Source organism: Lithobates pipiens, unplaced genomic scaffold (assembly GCF_037356315.1).
Source record: "Lithobates pipiens isolate NorthernLeopardFrog02 unplaced genomic scaffold, aLitPip1_a1.2 Scaffold_3, whole genome shotgun sequence".
Classification (NCBI taxonomy): domain Eukaryota; kingdom Metazoa; phylum Chordata; class Amphibia; order Anura; family Ranidae; genus Lithobates; species Lithobates pipiens.
Window position 1 is genome coordinate 285538990 of NW_027507790.1, and position 20060 is coordinate 285559049.

General features: G+C 44.8%; 1 protein-coding gene across 1 annotated transcript in view; it reads right to left on the bottom strand.

Moving 5' to 3' along the window:
• Window positions 1-1132: 1132 nt before the first annotated feature.
• Window positions 1133-20060, bottom strand: part of FAM50A (family with sequence similarity 50 member A) — a 36481-nt gene continuing 17553 nt past the window's right edge. The window contains exons 9-13 of the mRNA XM_077463267.1: window positions 19945-19999; window positions 18544-18592; window positions 14720-14790; window positions 14181-14291; window positions 1133-1296 (exon numbers count right to left, since the gene is read on the bottom strand). Coding sequence (XP_077319393.1) covers window positions 1288-1296; window positions 14181-14291; window positions 14720-14790; window positions 18544-18592; window positions 19945-19999 — 295 coding nt within the window. The 3' untranslated portion in view covers window positions 1133-1287. The remainder of the gene's footprint in view (window positions 1297-14180; window positions 14292-14719; window positions 14791-18543; window positions 18593-19944; window positions 20000-20060) is intronic.

The following is a 20060-nucleotide window of genomic DNA, read 5'->3' on the forward strand; positions in this document are numbered from 1 at the left end:
GAGTTCATGGGAGGTCCCTGTGCAGTCAGTGGTCAGGACCATTCCAGCTGGACCAGGGCAGCTCCAAAGAATTTTTTTTGGGGAGTGCTGTGCACCTCACAGGACACCCCCTCCCCCCCCCAAAAAAAATTCTAGATGTGCCCGAAAGTGACCATTTCTTCCTGGTCTGTAGCTTGTAGTGTGCCACCTTTCCTCCTTTGTGTAGACTAAATAGGGCCTGGAGGTACTGTACACTGAAGAAATTGTGGAAGTAAAATGAGCCCCACCGGGGCTAGCAATGAGAGCCCCCAGCAAGGGTTGGGGCCAGTAATAGCTCCCAGCATATGTTTGTGGGGTACTTTGTGGTCATTGAAGTACTATACTTAACCACTTGCTTACTGGGCACTTAAACCCCCCTCCTGCCCAGACCAATTTTCAGCTTTCAGCGCTGACTCACTTTGAATGACAATTGCGCCGTCATACAACACTGTACCCAAATGAGAGGTTTATCATTTTTTTTTTCCCGCAAATGGACCTTTCTTTTGGTGGTATTTAATCACAGCTGGGTTTTTATTTTTTTGCTAAACAAAAAAAAAAAAATCATGTTTAATAGTTTGTTATAAAATTTTGCAAACAGGTCATTTTTCTCCTTCATTGAAATGTGCTGATAAGGCAGCACTGATAGGCACTGATAAGTCGATACTGATGGGCACAGATAAGGCTGCACTGATGGGTGGCACAGATGGGCACTGATAGGTACCCACTGATGGCACTGATGTGCAGCAGCACTGTCCAGGCCCTGATTGTGGGCACTGATAGGTGGCACTGAGTATCTGGGCACATCGCAGTGATCGGGACTGATGTCCCGCTCCCTGCCGCCAGTGATCGGCTTTTTTTAAATCACGTGATCAGCTGTCATTTGGCTGACAGCAGATCACGTGGTAAGGGGTCAGGATCGACCCCTGATTCCGATCTGTGATCCAGTGACTCTCATAGATCTGTGATGCAGTGAGTCTCATAGACTCGTTGATCACAGGGGGCGGCGCAGGCACAAGCTATGGCTGTCCTATTCAGTTTAGTGAGCAGTTGGTCTGGTAACACTTTACTGGCAAACAGTTTACACAAATCCCAATCAATAAGATACGACTTCCAGTAATAGAACACAGTAATACATTTATTGTGTGTTTAACAGACATACAAAATAAAGCACAATATTATTATATACATAATCCCATAATACAGAAATGCTCTTCTCTCCCCACAGGCCACTCCCTGGATGTGACGGAGGATAAACTGTCCCGGATCTGATCACCGAATCTGCGGAGTGAAGAAATGGTACAATGAGAATGCTGTTCATAATATATATATTACAGAGCCTCTAAGCCAAGGGACACGTGTGCCTTCTATATCTACTGTTCTGTTGGAGCATCTCTTTTAGTGCCAGTTCACACTAGTGTGATGCCAGACATCGCATGTAATTCGCAGCGCACTGCTGTTCACATTACATGCGATGTCTGTCATACAGATAGTATGGCTGATATCACACCGCATTCAGTGCAAACACGCACAGGACCCTTTTTTCTGTTCGCACCAGAATCGGATTGTATGCGTGTTCACACATATGTGATTCCGATTCATGTCCGAACTGTCAGTTCGCAGTGCAATATGTGAGCTGAAATGGGGGTGTCATTAACATATAATGACACTCCCCAGCAGTTCGCATATGGCAGCGTGAACTGCCGAGCGCGATGCGGGAACCCGCAGTTGATTCGCAGGTTTCTCGCATCGCAATAGTGTGAACCGCCATTTACACTTCCATATTAGTTTGACACAGAAAATGTTGTGTAATTGGGTGCCAACTGGAGGCTGAAATAAAACAAAAAAATAAAAAAAACCTGCCCGCTCAGGAGGAGCCCCTGTATTGTCTGCCCTGCATGATCCCAGCGATCTCCCCTGCTGAGCTATCGTGTTCTGACAGGGAGATGGCTCCACCGCCAGAACTCTCCGATCACCGATCTCGGCCGATTGCTGAGAGCGCTGATTGGATGCCAATCGGCATACTTTTTTCGGTCATGCTCATCAACAGAAGGCACACACGGGCCGAATGTTGTCCAGTTTCTATTGAACCGGCTGATGCCGCCCGACATTCGGCCCGTGTATACGAGGCTTTAGGCATGTTTTATATATGACCAAAAAAAGTTTCACTGCAGTACATACTGTACGTCGCACCCCTTGTCCCTCTCCCCTTCTGCCATTCTCCACGGCTTTTACTGGCAACATGCTTTTTACCACAGCAGCCACTGCCAAGTTAACGTGGAGATTACGAATGTTTGAAAATGCTGTCCAGGAGCTCAATAGAGGAATATTGTTATGTTGTTGGTACTTTGTATGAACCATTTCATTCATAGGCAGATAAAAGGGACGACCTTCATATTACATCAGGTAAAGCAAAAAAAATTGTGTTCTTATTTAATTTGTAAATAACTTTATACTACAATTATAATTGTAGTGTGACTACAGACAGAACAAATTCTAGAATAAAATGTCGGTTCACACCACAAAAACGTCCTCCAGATCCGTTCTGCATGCGTGTTTTTGATGCATTCCGGTGTTTTTGTTGTGTTTCCAGATGATTTTTTTTCTGTTATATTTCTCCCCTGTACTGGGGTCCGGTGCGTTTTTCATGCACTTTACCACGTTTGACTTTTTTGGGGGGGAACTAAAATGCACTGCACTGCTGTGAACTATGCTACTGGAACTCATACAACCTACTTTCCATGTGTGTTTGATGCAGAAAAAAAGCACCACATGTGGTTATTTTTGTCTATAGATTGCACAGGAAACTAATTGTATTCATTTGTTATAAGTAATAAAGTTATCAGTGAATAAACAGGCCAAGAGTTGGTGTAGAAATCGCTCTGGCCCATAAGGGGTGTACAGATGTAGGAGCGAAAGTGGTAAAGGATTTTTCACACATCTTCTATTTTTAAACATTTGTAGGAGTGCAAAGCTTATGTAAGCCTGTGCCAAGTATGAGAGATCTTATACCATAAGGTGGGGCATCACCCACGTTCTTCTGTTATACCTGGGCTGCTTTGTGAAATCTCCAGTGAGGTATGCACTAGGTTTAGGTTTTGCTCATTACTGAGGTGGAACAGCTGACACAGGCGGCGGCAATCACTTAACTGTGAAGTGAATCCATTGATAGGAAATAAAAGCTTCTGTCATATTTTTTTATAGGAATTCTTTGCTTTTTTTTTTTTTTTTTAGCATGGGCAAAGGGTTAACACTTCTATTGAGTTTTTATGGCTTTGTTCACACTTTGGGTAGATTTAGAAATGCGTCTAAATATCCTTCTCCTCTGAAGCCCGATCTGCGCTTGGATCACATTCTAGATGCTACCAACTAGGGCTGAAACAACTAATCAATTAATCGACAACTAATCAATTACCATTTTCATAATCGATTAATCGGCCAGCAACATAATGGGGTTAAACAAACCTGAAATGAGCCCTTTATAGTACAAAAATATAATCCCTACTGTAAATATTACTTTCACAGTTCTACAGTAAAAAAAAAAAAAAATTAACCCCTTCCAGTGATTTGCTTTTTTTTTGTACTATAAAGGGCTAATTTTAGTATTTTTAACCCAATTATGTTACTACACATCTCAGGCCTGGTTCACATCTGTGTGTTTATTGGTGCTTTTTGCAGAAACGCACTACAGTTCATTTCCATGGTTTCCTATGGGACACGTTTCTATCTGATTTTTTCAGCCGCTGCGTATTTGGAAAGGGTCGGGGACTTTTAACGCAAAGCAGTGCTTTTTTTGGTTCAATATACTTCAATGGAGAAGCTGCAGAAAAGAATGTAATGCGTTTTTGCAGCAATTTGTGTTTTTTAATCTGTCCAAAAAAAATGCAGTAAAATCACGTGCACAAAAAGCACGGCAGAAACAGATCAAAAGCAAAAACTGCAGAGGTGTGTACCGAGCCTTATGCTGACCTCACCGATCAATTTTCAGGTGGGAATATTCAGATGAAAAATCTTTGTACATTTGCTGAATGAAAGAATTTTGTATGAAATTTTCACTTCATTTCTGAACAAAAACCACATCCACCGTCTGAAAATTACTTTGACCAAGAAGTTTTCTATTTCCAAATTTTTCCTGTCGCTGTGGTTGAAAATGAACGTCAACTTGACCCACTTTTTTTTTTTTTTTTTTTTTAAGGTGGTATTAACTGATTAATCGAAACAATAAAATCGGCCAACTAATCGATTATGAAAATAATCGTTAGTTGCAGTCCTACTACCAACAGGCAGTGAGGAAGTGATGCGACGCATCCTCAGTACCAGTTTTAACCCCATTTTTACAAACCAACATGCAGCTGCGAGGAGTTTGCAGGTCTTCCCTATAGACTTGCTGATTGCCACTTGTCGAGTCAACTTTGTCATGGAAGCGAACCAAGGCATCACGCCCATAGCATGTAAACAGCGCCGTTCACTGCCTATGCCCCAGTTCACTGCAGCTTAAGGCCTGGTTCACACCTAATGTAGGTTGTGGTTGATGCGTTTTAATGCATTTTGGGAGGCGTCTGTTGTCTTGCAGGAAAAAAACAGCAAAAACAAAAGCGCTACATTTTCGATGCGTTTCCATTGAAGTCTATGGAACCAAAAACGCAGTTCCTGACCCTTTCCATAAAACGCAACCCGTGGAAAAAGCAGAGATGTAAATGTGACCCATAGGTGTGAACAAGGCCTAAGAGGGGCAAAAACCCGGCTCAACTGCAAATTTTTGGCAGCCACCCCCAAACCACAAGTCTAAATGAGGCCTAAACTTTATATCTATCTTCTCAATATATTTAGAGTCATGGCTATAAGGAGGTATGACAATGCATAAAGCGGCATCTGAAACACAACATCTTTCCCAAACATTTTGTATACTTTGAATAACTAGTCTGATCACTCAACAAGATTCAAATTTTAAACCTTTCTTACTGAGTATATTGGATTTTTGAGGTCTGTGCACACATAGGTTAAAAAAATAAATAAAAATAAACATTTATAAAGCTATCCCATTGCCGTGTATTTCAGTAATATACTACTTAGAAAGGAGGAAATACACTTTTAAACATGGAAGGTGAAGACCAGAGAAACTAGTGACCGCGGGGTAATAATCGTTCACAGTAGTGATCCAATCATTCAAATGAACCTGAGGCAACAATGCTGAATTGCACTTAAACCAAATTTTTTTCTTTTTATACACCGGAGGGGCCGGACATGGCGTCATTTGCCGCAGAAAGTGCGACGAGCAATGGCCAGAAGTGGGAACAAATACCTGGATTAGACAGGGGGGATCCGATCAGGGGAAGTTCCATTTCTGGGTGGAACTCCGCTTTAATTTATCTCTTGTAACTTTGTTTCAATGAAATGCATTTGATAATCTTCTTTGGTTTAGGAGATTGGTAAATTTCATATTGTTCCTATAGGTATATCCTTATGTATCGTGTATTAAGGATCTTTGTACTTTTTTTTTTTTTTTTTTTTTTAGGTGTCAACTTTAATAAAAGAAAGGAGAGGCCCTCCTTGGTTCATTTGTGACGTTCTACATTGGTATACGTTACCAATTACGGAGTTACAGAGGAAAGGATTTTACGGTGAGTAAAAAATTCCTATTTTCTCTTATATTCACCGACCGACACAGCTCCTCTTTGTAACAAAATGGGACGTCCCCAAGGAGGGGTGGGAAAAACAACATAAAACTTCATCCACCATGGCAGGTGGGAACTAGCGAAACTAAACCCACAAAAAACAGCAGTGCGTGGAAAAACCACCACAAAACCACAGGGTATCCTCAACAGGAGTGACCCCCCAAGACCGCAGCCAACTGCGGAAGTAATGCAACAGTGCATTAACATAACAGTACTGCGTTTTTTCGAAAAACCAGGAAAAAATATCGGTTGCATATTTAATTGCAACTACACGGCCTACCTTGTAAAACTTGGTAAACGTATGGACAGACGACCAGGTCGCTGCCTTACAGACGCTTGGTGTCGGAAGGCCCAAGACATTGCGATTGCCCTTGTGGAATGAGCCGTGACCGGAAAGAGGGGCACCTGCCCCTTCAAGGCGTAGGCTTGTACCACAATCTGTCTGATCTACCTGGAAATGGTGGCCGACGAGACCGCCATGCCTTTCTTGGGACCAGCTACTGACACAAACAGCGACTCTGACTTCAGAAAGGGAGAGACGTGGCAGACAAATACACCTTCAGAGCCCTAACCACGTCCAGAAGGGCCACATCTTTAGGGTGCTTTGGCTTAGAACACAGCGATGGTAATACAATGTCCTCATTAATGTGAAAAGCCGAGATCACCTTTGTAGAAAGGACGGTTGCGGACGCAACACCACCTTATCCCTGTGGATAACCAGATAGAGCGACTTGCAGGACAAGGCCGCCAATTCCGAAATCCTCCTGGCCGAGGTGGTGGCCACTAGAAAGACCACTATCTGGGAAAGAGTCAAAAGGGGAATCTCCCTGATATTCTCAAACAGCGGTTTTTGAAGCACCAACACCAGGTTCAAATCCCATGGGGGTAACGGTGAACGCACCGGAGGGACTACGTGTCGTACCCGCTGAACGAGTGCGTAAGGAGTGCGATGCCAGGGGTCGTTGGAAAAAGACAGCTAAGGCTGAGATTTTCCCTTTGATGGTGCTTAATGCCAATCTCTAGTCCACTCCCTGCTGGAGAAACAGCAGGATCCTGGATATGGAAAAGGAGCGCAGATGCCATCCTTTCTCCATGGAGATGTAGGCCTTCCAGGTACGATGGTATATCTTTCGAGAAGATTTCCGTGCCTTCAACATAGTTGGAATCACCGAGTCCGACAGACCCCGGTTCCTCAACACCTGGCTCTCTATAGCCATGCCGTTAAAGCCAGCGATGGTAAAGCAGGATGGAAAATTGGACCTTGAGATAGGAGGTCCTCTCGAAACGGCAGTCGCCAGGGAGCGTCTGCCACCAGACGCACCAGGTCTGCGTACCAAGGACGCTGAGGCCAATCTGGGCCAACCAGTATTACTGGGATCCCCTCGGCTTCCACTCTGCAAAGCAGACGTGGCAACAGTTTCAGTGGAGGAAAGGCGTAAATCAGCTGGTACTGATCCCACGGAGCCACCAGCGCATATGCCCACGGATCTCTTGTCCTGGACACGAATCTTGGCACCTTCCGATTTGAGACAGGAGGCCAATAAATCCACATCTGGTGTTCCCCACTTCAGGCACAGCAGCTTGAACGTCTCCGGAAGGAAATGCCCATTCTCCTGGGTCCAGCATCTGTCGACTCAGTCCGCCTGCCAGTTCTCCACCCCCAGGATGTAAATGGCCGACAGGGCCGGTACGTGTCACTCTGCCCACCGAAGTATGCGAGTGACCTCCCGAGCAGCAGCTGAGCTTCTGCTCCATTCCATTTCAGAGGAAGTAACGATTTTCCGGACTGAATCACCGGGGACCTCAATCACCAGATCAGAGAGTCCCCGACTGACTGGCTCATCTGGATCTGCCGATCTAGGGACAACTGAGATTTGTCCCCTTTTAACAAGATCTCCTTCTGCAGCACTCTGGTGTGGAACTGGGCGTAGGGTACTGCCTCGAAGGAGGCTACCATGTGTCCCAGTACTCGCATGCAAAACCGGAGCGACAACCACTTGCGGTTCAGTAGTTGACCGGGGATCTGAGAGTCTGCAATTTGTCTGAAGGGAGAAAAACTCTTGCTTCCCTAGAATCCAACAGCAAACCTAGGTACTCCAAACGCTGGGTCGGTACAATCACAGAGTTCTTTAGATTCAACAGTCACCCAAAGGCAGAAGATGCTCTCAGGAGGAGATCGTCTAGGTAGCCCACGATCGCGATCCCACATTGTCTCAGCAACGCCAATACTGGAGCCAGAACTTTGGTAAAGGCTCGGGGGGCTGATGCCAGACCAAAGGGAAGGGCCACAAATTGGTAATGGGCTTCCCCGACTGCAAAACGCAGAAATTTTTGATGCTAAAGGCATATGGGAATGTGCAGGTACGCATCCTGGATGTCTAAGGACGCCAGGGAGTCCCCTTGATGGAGCGCAGCGACTACTGAGCGAACCGATTTCCATTCTGAACCTCTGCACTTTTACAAAGTGATTGAGGGCTTTCAAGTCCAAGATCGGACGTACAGTGGTGTGAAAAAGTGTTTGCCCCCGTCCTCATTTCCTGTTCCTTTGCATGTTTGTCACACTTAAGTGTTTCGGAACATCAAACCAATTTAAACAATAGTCAAGGACAACACAAGTAAACACAAAATGCAATTTGTAAATGAAGGTGTTTATTATTAAAGGTGAAAAAAAATCCAAACCATCATGGCCCTGTGTGAAAAAGTGATTGCCCCCTAAACCTAATAACTGGTTGGGCCATCCTTAGCAGCAACAACTGCAGCCAAGCGTTTGCGATAACGTGCAATGAGGCTTTTACAGCGTCCTGGAGGAATTTTGGCCCACTCATCTTTGCAGAATTGTCCTAATTCAGTTACATTAGAGGGTTTTCGAGCATGAACGGCCTTTTTAAGGTCATACCACAACATCTCAATAGGATTCAGGTCAGGACTTTGGCTAGGCCACTCCAAAGTCTTCATTTTGTTTTTCTTCAGCCATTCGGTGGTGGACTTGCTGGTGTGTTTAGGATCATTGTCCTGCTGCAGAACCCAAGTTGGTTTCAGCTTGAGTACACGAACAGATGGTCGGACATTCTCCTTCAGGATCTCTTGGTAGACAGCAGAATTCATAGTTCCTTTTATCACGGCAAGTCTTCCAGGTCCTGAAGCAGCAAAACAGCCCCAGACCATCACACTACCACCACCATATTTTACTGTTGGTATAATGTTCTTTTTATGAAATGCAGTGTTCCTTCTACGCCAGATATACTTGGACACACACCTTCCAAAGAGTTCCACTTTTGTCTCATCGGTCCACAGAATGTTGTCCCAAAAGTCTTGGGGATCATCAAGATGTGTTGTGGAGAAATTGAGAGGAGCTTTGATGTTCTTTTTGCTCAGCAGTGGTTTTCTCCTTGGAACTCTGCCATGCAGGCCATTTTTGCCCAGTCTTTTCCTGATGGTGGAGGCATGAACGCTGACCTTAACTGAGGCAAGTGAGGCCTGCAGTTCCTTGGACGTTGTTGTGGGGTCTTTTGTGACCTCTTGGATGAGTCGTCGCTGCGCTCTTGGGGTAATTTTGGGCGGCCGGCCACTCCTGGGAAGGTTCACCACTGTTCCATGTCTTCGCCATTTGTGGATAATGGCTCTCACTGTGGTTCGCTGGATTCCCAAAGCTTTGGAAATGGCTTTATAACCCTTTCCAGACTGATAGATCTCAATTACTTTCTTTCTCAATTGTTCCTGAATTTCTTTGGGTCTCGGCATGATGTGTAGCTTTTAAGGATCTTCTGGTGGACCTTACTGTGTCAAGCAGCTCCTATTTAAGTGATGCCTTGATTGTGAACAGGTGTGGCAATAATCAGGCCTGGGTGTGGCTAGAGAAATTGAACTCAGGTGTGGACAACCACAGTTATAGTATGTTTTAACAAGGGGGGCAATCACTTTTTCACACAGGGCCATGATGGTTTGGATTTTTTTTCACCTTTAATAATAAACACCTTCATTTACAAATTGCATTTTGTGTTTACTTGTGTTGTCCTTGACTATTGTTTAAATTGGTTTGATGTTCCGAAACACTTAAGTGTGACAAACATGCAAAGGAACAGGAAATGAGGAAGGGGGCAAACACTTTTTCACACCACTGTACCCCTTCCTTCTTGGGAACCACAAACAGATTTGGGTAGAATCCCTGGAAGCGTTCCGATTCCGGAACTGGTACAATCACCCCGCGATTCAGCAAATCCCTGGAGGGGAAGAATCGGTTTTGGGGCCAAGAGAGAAACTATCTTGTCCCCGGGAGGACCACCGTGCTGCAAACTCCCGAAGTCGACCCCCCCACCCGAGACATGAGTGGGGGCAAACCTTCATGCGGTAGCACTTTTATTCGCAGGCTTGCGGTTCCAGGGAGGTTTTTGACCGGCCGTGGGTGTCCTGTCAGGCTGGGGACATTTCGTCGAAGCTCTGGGCGGACGAAAAAGCCGCTTGTGAGTGGAAAAAGAGGGCCCTTGCCTACGGCGTGGCTCCTTAGCTTTCCTGGCCTGTGGGAATAGTGTACTCTTACCACCAGTGACCTTTTTAATAATCTCATCCAACGAGGCTCCAAAGAGTCGGCCGCCAAGGAAAGGAAGGTCCGTCAGGGCTTTTTTGGATGCCTGGTCAGCAGACCAGCATTTTGGCCAAATCAGGCGCTTCAGCACTACAGCTGACACTGATACCCTGGATAACAGAGGGAGAGTATCCAGGGCCGCGTCAGAGACGTACTTAAGGCCTTGCACTAGCTGGTCTGCTAGTTCCACGCAGACCTGTTGCTCTCCTAATTCGCAGTGCAAAAGTTTTGCCCACTCAGTAAGTGTCTGTGACACAAGTGCGGATGCCAGTACGGGTCGCACAGCTGACCTCACAACCGTAAACAAGGAACGAGCCACTGCCTCAGCCTTCCTGTCCGTGGGATCCTTGAATGCAGGAGTCCCCTCAACCGGGATCGTGGTTACTTTATTCAACCTGGATACTGGGGGGTCCACGACCGGAGGAGCCGACCATTTCTTTAGAAGGCCTTCCTCAAAAGGGTAACGCACGCCAGGGGCTGCTTTTTAGCACCTTTCTTCCCACGCACCGCCTCTATCTTGGCAATAAACAAATTGAGGACCGCCGTCAGGGTGTCCATAGGGACCACACAGTCTGTAGGTGACCCGGTTGCAATTGCCTGGATTTTGGGGGAAGAAACACCAGTTTCTGAAGCCATGCTGACCCTACCCTGTCTGCCACCCGAAGGGGACTTAGGACAGTGACCATCCCACCCCCTCCTTGCTGCCGCTGACTGAGGGGTTCTAACCCGCCGGACTCACCGCCCTGAGGAGTTGTGCAGTGCAGTGCAGTGCCTGTAGATCCCTAGCGCTCCCAGATGCAGAGGGACCAAAGCTGTGTCGGTGGCAGTCCGTCAGCACGATCGGTGAACGGTCACTGATCGATCTGAAACACGTGTCCAGATTACACAGAAGGCCTCCCAGCGCTCTGTGATGAAAAACAGGAAGCTGAGGGCACAGGAGCTGCTGCTAGAGCACAAAAAAAAACGTGGTCCGGCTTCAAGAAAATGGCCGCCAGTGTTTTGAATAGGGAATCACCAGGAAAATGGCCGTCTGAAGCCCAGAAGCATGCTGTCCTTGCCCACACTGAAAATGGCCACCAGCCAGCGCCACGAGAGGCAGAAAGAAAAACACACAGGACCCAGGCACCCCAGCACAGCCAGAACCCAGGTGAGAGCCCAGGGGCACAAACACACCGCTCATTACATGTACAGCCCCCCCCAAGAGGGGGGAAAAGGAGGGGAGTTAGGGACAGGGGAGAGAAGAGAGGGGGCCCCCGAATTGACCTCCCAGGGAATGCCCAGCTGCTCAGCCCTGCCGAGACAGGGAGGGCTGTACTTACCAGTCCTGAAGAGCTGGGAGACATTCCATTGTAGCCAACTCCTGATCAGTACAGGGAAGTCTACTGGCCCGGCATACTGTGACGCAGACATCAGTAGCCCGGTCATATGTATGCCCGGAGCATAAAAGCTCCCCGACCACCTCTGGAGCCGAGGTATGTCGGTGCCTGCCCAGCCGTAGCTGCGACCTGCACACGCTCAATGGCTGGACTGGGGAGTCTACAAGGATAAGTGAACCAGCCTGTCACCCAGCCGGCTGTTGATAGAAGATCACAGGATCATTCATCTTGTGCAAAATGCCAAGCTTCTGCATCAAAAAACACAGACCTATGGGCCCGCAGGGTTCCTAGGTGTATCTCCTTCACTAGGCAAAATAAAACCGAGGCTGCTAGGGCAGACTGTGGGGATTGTAGCCTAGGGACTGCCCCCTGGGCGGAACTAAAAGTTCTGAAGTGTTGCATTACAACTTTGCCTAGTAATCTCCAGTGATAGGGCTAACAATCCATTTTGTTACAGAGAGGAGCTGTGTCGGTCGGTGAATATAAGAGAAATGTATTTTATTGGGATTTTATGTGACAGACCAACACAAAGTGGCACATAATTGTGGAGTGGAAGGAAAATGATAAATGGTTTTCAATTTTTTTTTTTTTTTTTACAAATAAATATGTGAAAAATGAGATTTGTATTCAGCCCCCCGGAGGCAATACTTTGTAGAACCTCCTTTCGCTGCAATTACAGCTGCAAGTCTTTTTGGGGGTGTCTCTACCAGCTTTGCCCATCTAGAGAGGACATTTCTGCCCATTCTTCTTTGCAAAATACCTCAAGCTCTGTCAGATTAGATGGAGAGTGTCTGAACAGCAATTTTCAACTTTAGGTCTGGACTGTGACTGGGCCATTCAAACACATACTTATGCTTTGATGTAAACCATTCCATTGTAGCTCTGGCTGGATGTTTCGGGTCGTTATCCTGCTGGAAGGTGAACCTCCATCCCAGTCTCAAGTCTTTTTCAGACTAACAGGTTTTCTTCTAAGATTGTCCTGTATTTGGCTCCATCCATCTTCCCATCAACTCTGACCAGCTTCCCTGTCCCTGCTGAAGAAAACCATCCCCACCACATGATGCTGCCACCACCATGTCTCACGGTAGGGATGGTGTGTTCGGGGGATGGGCAGTGTTCGTTTTCTGCCATACATAGGGTCCCTGACCTGTCTGGTTTGTTCCTTGGCCTTAATGATGCTGTTTGTTCACTAAGGTTCTCTGAGGCCGCGTACACACGACTGGACTTTTCGATGGACTAGGTCCGACAGTTTTCCCAACGGACTTTCAGCGGAGTTCCGACGGACTTTCCGAACTAACGGACTTGGCCACACACAAGCACACCAAAGTCCGACAGATTCGAATGTGATGACTTAAGACCAGACTAGAATAAGGAAGTTCATAGCCAGCAGCCAATAGCTGCCCTAGCATCGGTTTTCGTCCGTTGGACTAGCATACAGATTTTTCGACCGGACTAGAGTCCGTTGGAAAGATTTGAAATATGTTTTATTTCTAGGTCCGTCAGACTTTTTGGGGAAAAAAAAAAAGTCCACTGGAGCCCATACACTATTGGAATATACCTAGTCCATCCAAAAGTCTGGTCGAGTGTACGCAGCATCACAAGTCTCTGAGGGCTTCACAGAACAGCTGTATTTATACTGAGATTAAATTACACACAGGTGGACTATATTTACCAATTAAGTGACTTCTGAAGGCAATTGGTTCCACTACATTTTAGTTCAGGGTATCAGTAGAGGACTGAATGCAAATGCACACCACTCTTTTCAGATATTTATTTGTAAATAGAATTAAAAACCATTTATCATTCTCCTTCCCCTTCACAATTATGCGCCACTTTGTGTTGGTCTATCACAAAAAATAAATTTACGTTCTTGTTTGTAACATGACTAATTGTGGAAAATTTCAAGGGGTACGAATACTTTTTTCAAGGCACTGTATCTTAGAACAAAGCCCTCCACTGGCGTGTCGTCACTGCTGACAGGGCTTCCATCTTCAGCCGGGGTTTGCGGGCTTCAGCAGTTTGACTGGCCGAGCTGCGATGACGTGACTCTCGCGCATGTGTGCAGGAGTCACAGCTGCAGTATGGCTCTCTTAATGAACGGTACGCTGTCCATTGAGAGAGCGCAGTGCACATGCGCCAGTGACGTTACCGGCTGCTACTATAGTAAACATCTCCTGAACAGAGCACGTTTAGGAGAGATTTACTGTACCTATAGGTAAGCTTTATTCTAGGCTTACCTGTAGCTACAAGTAAACAAGGTAGGCTTTACTACCACTTTGAGAATAAACAATTAGTGTATTCTCGTACGCCTGTGGCTAGTTTCTCGGTCAGCACTTCACCTTACATTACTATAGAAATAATTCAGGACTGCCTCACTTTTTTAAAGGCATAAAATTACTGCCCCAAAATCACCCGATTCCAGCTGACCACTGCACTATGACATATTGAATCTCGCCGATGTCTGGGCATAAAATTTTTTTTTTTTTTCTCAGTACTTTGATGCAGTGATTCTCACACTGTCAGCACACTTACTGTGTATTTGTCCCACTTCTTCTCTGGGTCATATGGCTCCCACCGGCTAGCTGGAAATATATGTTTGTTTTTCTCGTACCAACTCCGCAAAACCACCTTGCCAGCGTGAGACTGAAAGACAAAAAAAAAAAAAAAAAAAGGGATTCAACAACTGTGCAAGGTCCAGTAAGAGTAGGTCAGGTTTCTATAGTCCACATTATGGATTTGTCTTACTTCTGTCCCATTGCCAGGATGTGGCTGTGTACCCCCATGTGTACCCCCAGAACAGGAAGTGAAGGAAATACCAATATAAACTGGACAAATTATCTAACCTTTCCCTACTACTGTAACTAAGGCTGGCCATACATTACACAATTTACTTTTAGATTTAACAAAACCATATAATATGAAGCTAAACCTAAACCCTTTCAATATGTATGCAATCAGGCAGGCCCTTCACTACATAGTTGAAGGTAAATCTAAAGGAAATGAAATAAGGCAATTGTATAATGTATGGCCAGCCTAAATCTAAGAAAAGGTTTTTCCCAATTAATTTTTACCTCATCTTTTTCCACAGTGGCGTCACTCAGCAGACGGACATCTTCATGTACATCAAAGTTAAACAAAGGACCTGTGAAAGGGGGAGAGTTACGGTCAGTTAGGCAGCGGGTATATTTCAGCTAGAGAAGGATGATATCTGCGCATGCTTCTTCAGTGGGGAGCTGTTGGATCCAGGTAGAAAGGAGGCAACCTTCGTTTCCACTGTTCACATCTAAAGAGATGTTTTGGTGTAACCTCCTACATAAGGACTGCCTCATCCTCACAGTTTAGGATATAATGAGATTCAAAGTGGATTACAGACTTGATGACAGCGTTCAAAATGAAGAAAAAGGGAAACATTTCTAGGCACAAATCTGCATCATTTTTCTGAACATTAAAAAATTCACTTATTCTTTAAAACTCACTTCTAGCTGCTAAATAGCTCCATTTATTCCCCCACATATCTATATCCTCAATAAATGAGAGAATAAAATCTGCTGACTTTTTCACGCATGGATAGCAAAACGTGGACAACATATGCTGCATACCTGTGCGGATTTTTGTTTTGTGAAGAGATATTCTTAACCTGCATGTTCACAGCTGAGGGACAGAGAGATAGACTTGGGTGTCATTGGCATATAAATGGTAATGGAAGCCATGGAAGGAAGCCAGCTGACCCAGGGAGGACGTGTAGATTGAGAATAGTAAAGGTCCAAGGACAGAACCTTGGGGGACCCCAACGATGAGAGGAGGAAGTGGAGTTGTAAGTGACACTGAAGGTGCGGTGAGATAGGTAAGATTCAAACCAACTGAGAGCGCAGTCATGGAGACCAAGCAAATTTAGCTTTTTGAGGAGGAGGGGGTGGTCAACTATATCAAAGGCAGCGGAAAGGTCCAAGAGTAATGCCTTGTACACAAGATCGGACTTTCCGCAAACAAAATCGTAGAATTTTGTGAGAAGGGCATTGACTCAAACTTGTCTTGTGTACACATGGTCACACAAATGTTGGCCAACAATTACCAAGGTAGTGACGTACTACATGGTTTTTAAGCTCTTTAGCGCCACCCTTTGGGCTCCTTCTGCTAATTTAGTGTTAGTAGAAGTTTGGCGAGTATTAATTCGGGCTTTTCTTTTCACGCTTTTCATTTTGTGCTTTTCAGTTAGTTTCTGAATGGCTGTTCGTCAACCAGACATGTTGCGGAATCGGAGGAGATAACATGTTATTTATTATTGGCCTTGGAGTTATTGCTTTGAGATTATTTTTTGGTTGAATAATGATTTGATTTGTTATTTCTATATTTTTGGATGCATAGAATGCACTTTTTGGTTAAGTTCTATTGGCAGATAGCATGTCTGATTGTATTTGTTTTCTTTTTTTAATGCACAATAAAAAAAAATTGGCTTTGTGTTTTAACAGTTTGGGAGTCGGCAGTTACATTTAAAAAAAATACAATGTAAAATTGACAAGTGACACCAACATAGTTATACCTTTGATCTTAAAAACTACAGGATAATGGTACTGTGGTAACTTCCCCAATTGATAAAAAAAAAAAAAAATCATAATATTAATCTTGATATCACTAGAAAAAAAAAAAAAAAAAAAAAAAAGAGTCTTTGAAAATGAATTTGCAATAACTCCATCAGTATCACCAGCAAAGCAGCTTCATTATTATCCCATTAAAGAAGATGAGAACTGTGAACTGCATTTAGAGATTTCAAAATCTGCCACTTCACGGATGTTAATTCTCCATTACGAACACTAATTTACAAGACTGACCGCTTCTGGCTCAGACAACACACATTTGTTGGCAGAAAATTTGAAGACATGCTAGCCAACATTTGTTGGCGGAAAGTCCAATAACAATTGTCCGATGGAGCGTACGTACGGTCGGCTTTTCTGCCAACAGCCTGACATTGAACATTTCCCGTCGGAAAGTCTGATCGTGTGTATGGGGCTTAAGAGTACGGAACAATGACCGTTGCATTTGACTGGAAGTCATTTGTGAGTTTTAGGATACCACCATTCGCTGTGCACCCCCATGGGAGTGCAAGCACGGAGAGAGTGGGAAGACCTCATATGAGGTCATCCAAGAGCGTGGGGGACGCCGCCCATCCATTATTTGACAATAATGAGCTAGTTAAGCACAGACCAAAAAAATTTAAAATAATTTGACTGGTTCAGTAGGAAGTCTCCCCTGCCGGAATACAATAACTCAGCAGGAGAGATCCCTGCATCCAACAATCTTAACAACCCAAGACCCATCTCTCTACTCCCTTTTTCCTCCAAACTCCTTGAACGTTTCAGTCTACAACCGACTGAGCGACGACCTCACTGAGAATAAACTTCTTAATCACCTTCCGTCTGGATTTGGCCTACAGCACTCAACAGAAACTGCCCTCCTAAAACTCACAAATGACTTACTAACAGCCAAAACCAACAGTCATTATTCCGTACTCTTACTCTTGGACCTTTCCGCTGCCTTTGATACAGTTGACCCCCCCCCCCCCCCCCCTCCTCCTCAAAAAACTCAATTTGCTTGGTCTCCCTGGCTGCGCTCTCAGTTGGTTTGAATCTTACCTATCTCACCGCACCTTCAGTGTCACTTACAACTCCACTTCATCCTTTCATTGTTGGGGTCCCCAAGGTTCTGTCCTTGGGCCTCTACTATTCTCAATCTACACGTCCTCCCTGGGTCAGCTGGCTTCCTCCCATGGCTTCCATTATAATTTATATGCCGATGACACCCATGTCCATCTCTCTGTTCCTCAGCTAACTCCATCAGTCTCCTCACGAAATGATTGATTTACTAACAGACATTTCAGTCTGGATGTCAAACACTTCCTCAAACTGAATCCATCTAAAACCGAGCTCTTAATATTTCCTCCCCCATGTGCCCCTTCCCCTGACTTCTCTGTCAAGATCAATGGTACATCTATCAGGCCGTCCCCACAGGCCAGGGTGTTAGGGGTAAACTTAAGACTCTGAACTGTCCTTTCAGGCCCACATCCAATCCCTGTCCAAATCATGCCGCCTTAGCCACCGCCACATTTCCAGAATATGCCCCTTTTTAGCTAATGACACCACCAAGCTTCTAATTCACTGGTTATTTCTCACCTCGACTACTAAAACTCACTCCTCATTGGATTACCTTTACATAGACTATCCCCCCTTCTGTTCATAATGAATGCCGCTGCAAGACTCATCCACCTTACCAACCATTCAGTGTCCTCCACCCCTCTCTGCCAATCCCTCCACTGGCTTCCACTCAAGCAGCAAATAAAATTCAAAGTACTAACAATTTACAAAGCCATCCATAACTCTGCCCCCAGCTACATCACTAACCTAGTCCCAAAATACCAACCAAGCTGCTCTATTTGGCCCTCCCTAGACCTGCTCTCTAGCTCCCTTGTCACCTCCTCCCATGATCGCCTCCAGCATTTCTCCAGAGCTTCTCCCATCCTTTAGAACTCCCTGCCCCAATCTGTCAGACTGTCCCCTAATCTATCCATCTTTAGACGATCCCTGAAAACCCTTCCCTTTAAAAGAAGCCGATCCTGCTAACTAATACACCGTTTTACTTTTGTATCAATTGACCCTTCCTTTTTAGATTATAAGCTCTAATGAGCCGGGCCCTCCGATTCCTCTTGTACTAAATTGTAATGTAAATAATGTTTTCCCTAATTTTATTAAGCACTGTGCAAACTGTTGGCACTGTATAAATCCTGTATAATAATAATAATAACTACTGAGTAATTCTCCAGCAGAGAATGTTAACAAATCTGCTTGCTGCAATTCTTACACAGTACATAAAAATAATCTTCAATCAAGTGTCATTTACTCACCACTTTTGCCTCTGGCTTTTGTCACAATGAAATCATAAAAGCTATGATGCTGCAGAGTAGAAGGGATGTGAATTAGAATGAGTGAAAACAAACAGGGTAATTTATTAGACACTCCATAATTCTAAAGGTTGTATTACAATTCCGGTTGCGTTACCCACTGAATGCTTACATTCCCAAGTATGTGTCTGCCCATTTTGGGGTGTTCTCACTACTCCTGCTGCATTGGTCATAGTATAAAATACATTCAAAAGTCAACAAGCAGAGAGTGTTCAAGCCCCTCATGCTGGTCAAAGCAGATATGCAGACCCAGGAACGCTGCACAGATATCTCAGCAGAGGACAAATAAGAAAGCAGGTGACTTAGTAGTGAACTTATGTGTGTTCTGGATGGACCAACCCTGCAGGGCAGCAACACAACCACCTCTTAACCACTTGGCTACTGGGCACTTTTAACCCCTTTCTGCCAAGGCCAATTTTCAACTTTCAGCGCTGTCGCACTTTGAATGACAATTGCGCATTCATGCACTGCTGTATCCAAACAAAAACATTAGAATTTTTTTGAAACAGAGCTTTCTTTTGGGGGTATTTAACCACTACCGGGTTTTTTTTTGTTTTGTTTTTTTTACAAAAAATGAAAGAAAAAAAATAAAATAAAAATAATATAAGTTCTTAGTTTCTGTTATAAAATTTAGTAAATAAGTAATTATTCTCCTTCACTGATGTGCGCTGATGAGGCTGCACTGAAGGGCACTGATGAGGTGGATCTAATATGCAGGACTGATTGGCACCACTGATGGGGTTGCACTGATAATCAGTACCCCGATTATGTGCAGATCTCCCTTGTGAGGAAATGCCGCTGATCGGCCTTCCTCACATGCTGTCATCAGCATTTCCTTGTTTACGTGTGATCAGCTTTGATTGGACACAGCTGATCACATGGGTAAAGAGCCTCGTCATCAGCTCTTTACTGGGATTGGTGATGCACTGTGTCCCAGGGAATGAGCACACCACCGATCGACGTGCGCCCCCACGGGTGCACAAGCATGGCAAGAGTGGGAAGACGTCATAACGTCGCCCGAGAAAGGAGGGAGCCGCCACCCACCCATCATTTCACAATATGGCGGGCTTGAGGTAGTTAAGCGTAGACCAAAAATTGACCGGTTCAGCAGGAAATCCCCCCTGCCAGAATACAATAACTCAGCGGGAGAGATCCCTGCATTAACATTAACATTGCTTGTGTTAATGGAGGGATCTGACTTTTTTCCCCGTTCAACCCACTGGTTAAAACAAACAAACAAAAAATAAATAAATAAAAAACCCCACACTGTACATGTATACCCTTGCTTTTTTTTTTTTTTTTACTGGTCTGACCACAGTTTATAACTGCTCTGTAAGAACTTACATGCGGGATGATGAGATCTTCCTTGATGTACATGAGTTGCTCTACTCCAGCCGACCTGTAGGAATTTCACAGAATATTATAAATCATAAAAAAAATACAAAGTGTTTAGTATATAA